This window comes from Apodemus sylvaticus, chromosome 10 (assembly GCF_947179515.1).
Source record: "Apodemus sylvaticus chromosome 10, mApoSyl1.1, whole genome shotgun sequence".
In the NCBI taxonomy this organism is placed as follows: domain Eukaryota; kingdom Metazoa; phylum Chordata; class Mammalia; order Rodentia; family Muridae; genus Apodemus; species Apodemus sylvaticus.
Genome location: NC_067481.1, coordinates 75283823 through 75287660, shown reverse-complemented (window position 1 = coordinate 75287660; position 3838 = coordinate 75283823). Strand labels below are relative to the sequence as shown.

General features: G+C 39.9%; 1 protein-coding gene across 1 annotated transcript; it reads left to right on the top strand.

The window, feature by feature from the left end:
• Nucleotides 1–2285: 2285 nt before the first annotated feature.
• LOC127694559 (olfactory receptor 10-like) lies at nucleotides 2286–3239 on the top strand. Its single transcript, XM_052196055.1, has one exon. It carries the CDS (start codon nucleotides 2286–2288, stop codon nucleotides 3237–3239), a length of 954 nt encoding a protein of 317 aa, XP_052052015.1.
• The last annotated feature ends 599 nt before the right edge of the window (nucleotides 3240–3838 follow it).

Below are 3838 nucleotides of genomic sequence, written 5' to 3'. Positions count from 1 at the left end.
TTTACCTTCATGTGCATCTGCTTCACTTTGCTTTTCTTCAAACTACTTCTGTTGATGTTTCTAACAAACACATAAAAATCAAACTGTACCTCCGCAAACAACCAACTATCAGAAAAAAATTAGTGGCCCTGTTTCATGTACAAGAGATTGAAAAGAACAAAGCATCTTGGGATAAAATTACCAACACAAAACCTTCTAAATTGAGATTGAAAATATCATCCTAAGTGAGGTAACCCAATCACAAACGAACACTTGGAATACAGTCACTGATAAGTGGATATTAGCTCAGAAACTCTGAATACCCAAGACACAATTCACATATCAAATGACTCCCAAGAAGGAGGAAAGAGAGGTCCCTGGTCCTGAAAATGCTTGTTCCAGCATTGTAGGGGAGTACCAGGACAGAAACGTAGGAGGGGATTGATAGGAGAATGGGCAGAGGGAAGAGGGTTTAGGGAACTTATGGGGAGGGGGAAACTAGGAAAGGGAAAATCATTTTGAATGTAAACAAATAATATTGAAAATAAAAACTTATAAATAAAAAGTTAAAAAAAAGAAACTTAGGTAAAAGATCTGAATACAAATATTATAACATTTTGCAATGTTTAGAGTTTGACCTAAGCAAATCAACAAATGGCTTTTTTAAAGAATCAATTTTTAACACCTTTCTTATATTTGGATTGTTTACTAATATTTCTTCCCAGAAGAAAATTAACTTCTATTGATTTTGTAAAGAAAGTCAAATGTTTTACTCAACAAATTTTATTTAAAGTTGCTATGAGAAGGCGATATTAATGCATTTCCCTTCTTAAATGATGAAAGGAACTACTTTTTAATTTTTGTCTTTACAGTCATGCCCATCTCTACTGTTGAAGACTCACAGTGTGTAGAGGCACAAAGGCACATTTAAAATTGCAACATGTAGTAGAATAGAGAGAAGGAAACTGTAAAAGAAGACAGGTCTGGAAAGAAGGGAGCATCTCATCCCAGGGGAGATGGTGAGAGGTGATTTGTGTTTGCATTTTTCCCACTATGGTTCTCAATCCTTGTGACAGATGGCAGCTGATCTTGAGCAGGACCTCAAAGACTGCTGTACTATCCATTTGCCTTGAGTTGCAGGAAGATGGGCAGCCAGGGGGCAATCCTATGAACTCATCCTGGTTACTCCTTCCTCCTACTCTACTGAAACACCTTGCTCATAGACTAAGTAAAGGAACAAATAAGAGAAACAGAGTGTCAATGCAGGGTCATTGTTGTTTCTTATAAGATTTTAAGAACTAATTCCGCCCTGGTACTCTAGAGTCCTCAAGTCAAGACTGTGAGGAAGGCAGTGAGTGCTTTAACCCTAAAGAGTTGAAAATATACCAGCCAGAGCACTAGCTAGCCAGAATTAAGTCATAAAACAAAGGGGCAAAAGGAAAGTCATTCAAGCAAAGACCACACATGGCTGCTGCCCTAATATTCTGTGCACTAAATAAGAATAGAATTAAGAATAGAAAGCTCAGGCCTAAGAAGTAGAGCTGAGCTGATTCACGAAGGATAATATGAAGCCTACAACTCTCGGGATTATATGGAACATTACTGAATATATTTTAATTCCTATTATGTGCACTGTGATGATTTTTTACTTCAAAAGCCCAAGCCCCTTCGGTAACAACATCTAGACCCAACCACTAATAGCAACAAGTCAAGTGAAGGCAAGGAACAATGAGATGCAGAGAAAGGGTAGGAGTCAATGCATACTAGGAAGAAGAGCAGACAAAGAAATCCAGTGACTGCATGTTCATCTTGAGACTGAGGTTTAAATAGAGAAAGAGGTGGGGCAAGGAGATCACATAATTAAGCAAGCCTAGTTCAAGTGTGGCCCAGCCATCATTGGCTCAGCTCTGGTCCTGCAATGTGAACCCATAAATTGATAATCTGTCAATAATGGTCTTCTTGGGAGATTGTTATAGGAATAAGTGTAGCATCTCCACTAAAGATAATGTTTTACATTTCAATGGTAATCTTCATTCCCGCAGGCCTTACTGCTCCAGGAATCCAAGCTGACAATGGCTTTAGAATAGGGGCTGTGTGTGTCTCCAGCCTACCCAAACTATGCAGAGTCAGCAGGCCTGAAGGGGACAGAGAGCAGATTGAAGGCAGACATGCAAGGCTTTCATCTGGCTTTAACTGCTCTGTGAAGCAAAGTGGAAAGTCAACTTAATATAGCTCTGGAACATCTAAGCGTCTGTTACAATAAGAAGCATTTGATTGCCTTCTACAGTCTGTGAAAAGAAGAGGCCATGGGAAGTTTCAATCTCACCTTAGAAGGTTTCCTGTTGGTAGGCTTCTCAGACTGGCCTCAACTGGAACTTATCCTCCTAATCTGCATTTCCATTTTCTACTCTCTAACCCTCTGTGGTAACATCACCATCATTGTTCTCACGCAACAGGACCTGCAGCTGCACACACCCATGTACTTCTTCCTTACCCACCTCTCCTTCCTGGACCTCTGTTTCACCAGTAGCACTGTGCCCCAACTTCTAATCAGTCTTTCCCGAGGTGATCAGACTATCAGCTATGCTGGGTGTATGGCCCAGTTCTTCATAGCGCTCTTACTGGGTGGAACTGAGTGTGTGCTCCTTGTGGTGATGGCTTTTGACCGCTATGTCGCTGTGTGTCGCCCACTACACTACACCAACATTATGCACCCCCTTCTCTGCCATGCTTTGGCCATCTCCTCCTGGGTGGGAGGCTTTGTGAACTCTCTGATTGAGACAAGCTTCATCATGACCATACCTCTCTGTGGCCATCACCTGAACCACTTCTTCTGTGAGATGCTTGTTCTCCTGAAGCTGGCTTGTGAGGACACAGGGGGAACAGAGACCTACTTGTTTGTGGCTGGAGCTGTAATTTTGGCCTGTCCTGTAGCAATAATTCTAGGCACCTATGCACACATTGCTCATGCAGTGCTGAAGATCAAGTCAAGAGTTGGGCGCAGAAAGGCTCTGGGGACTTGTGGGTCCCATCTTACTGTGGTTTTCCTTTTTTATGGTTCAGCCATGTACACATATCTCCAACCTGTCCATATGTATTCTGGGAGTGAAGGAAAGTTTGCTGCCCTCTTTTATACTATAATTACTCCAATGCTGAACCCTCTGATTTATACCCTAAGAAACAAGAATGTGAAGGGGGCTCTGTACAAGGTACTTGGAAAAGGAAAAGAAGAGACTAATAGGAGAAAGATGGTTGAATAAAATATTAAGGTATCTCTCACACAGTCAAGAGTTCTGTGCCCAACATACTCTCCCTTAGAAATTAGACATAACAAATTTCCTAGGTGATATTGGGGACTGCTAAAATTTCCATAGGGACTTTCAAACAAAAAAATTTAAATGGCTTTCTTCAAACTGAAAAACAACATACTTAAAAAGAAAACTTTATAAGATAAATATCACTGCTAAAAATAATTATACAAATTCAGAATGCCCAAAATTGTCATAAATAGTAAGCCAATCATATCTTCTCTTGAAAACTGAAATAAGAAACAACTAAAAAGGCATATCACACTAAGAAATAATAAGTAAACTACATTAGGAAATGTTCAAAAAGTGTGTCATTTTTTAATGTTAGTACACTTTCTTCCCTTTTTATCTTTGTGGTTATGATATGTTACGCTCACATCAAAATAATTTGTCCGAATCAAAAGATCTTTCTGCAAGGTTTATGGTAACCAGAAACCAAAATATCTGTTGTGCTGAAAGTTATGAGAGCAATGAATACTCACAACTGTAGTAAATTGCTTAAGAACAGGTAAGATACCCTCACCTGGGTGGCACAGTAGAGCTGACGTTGG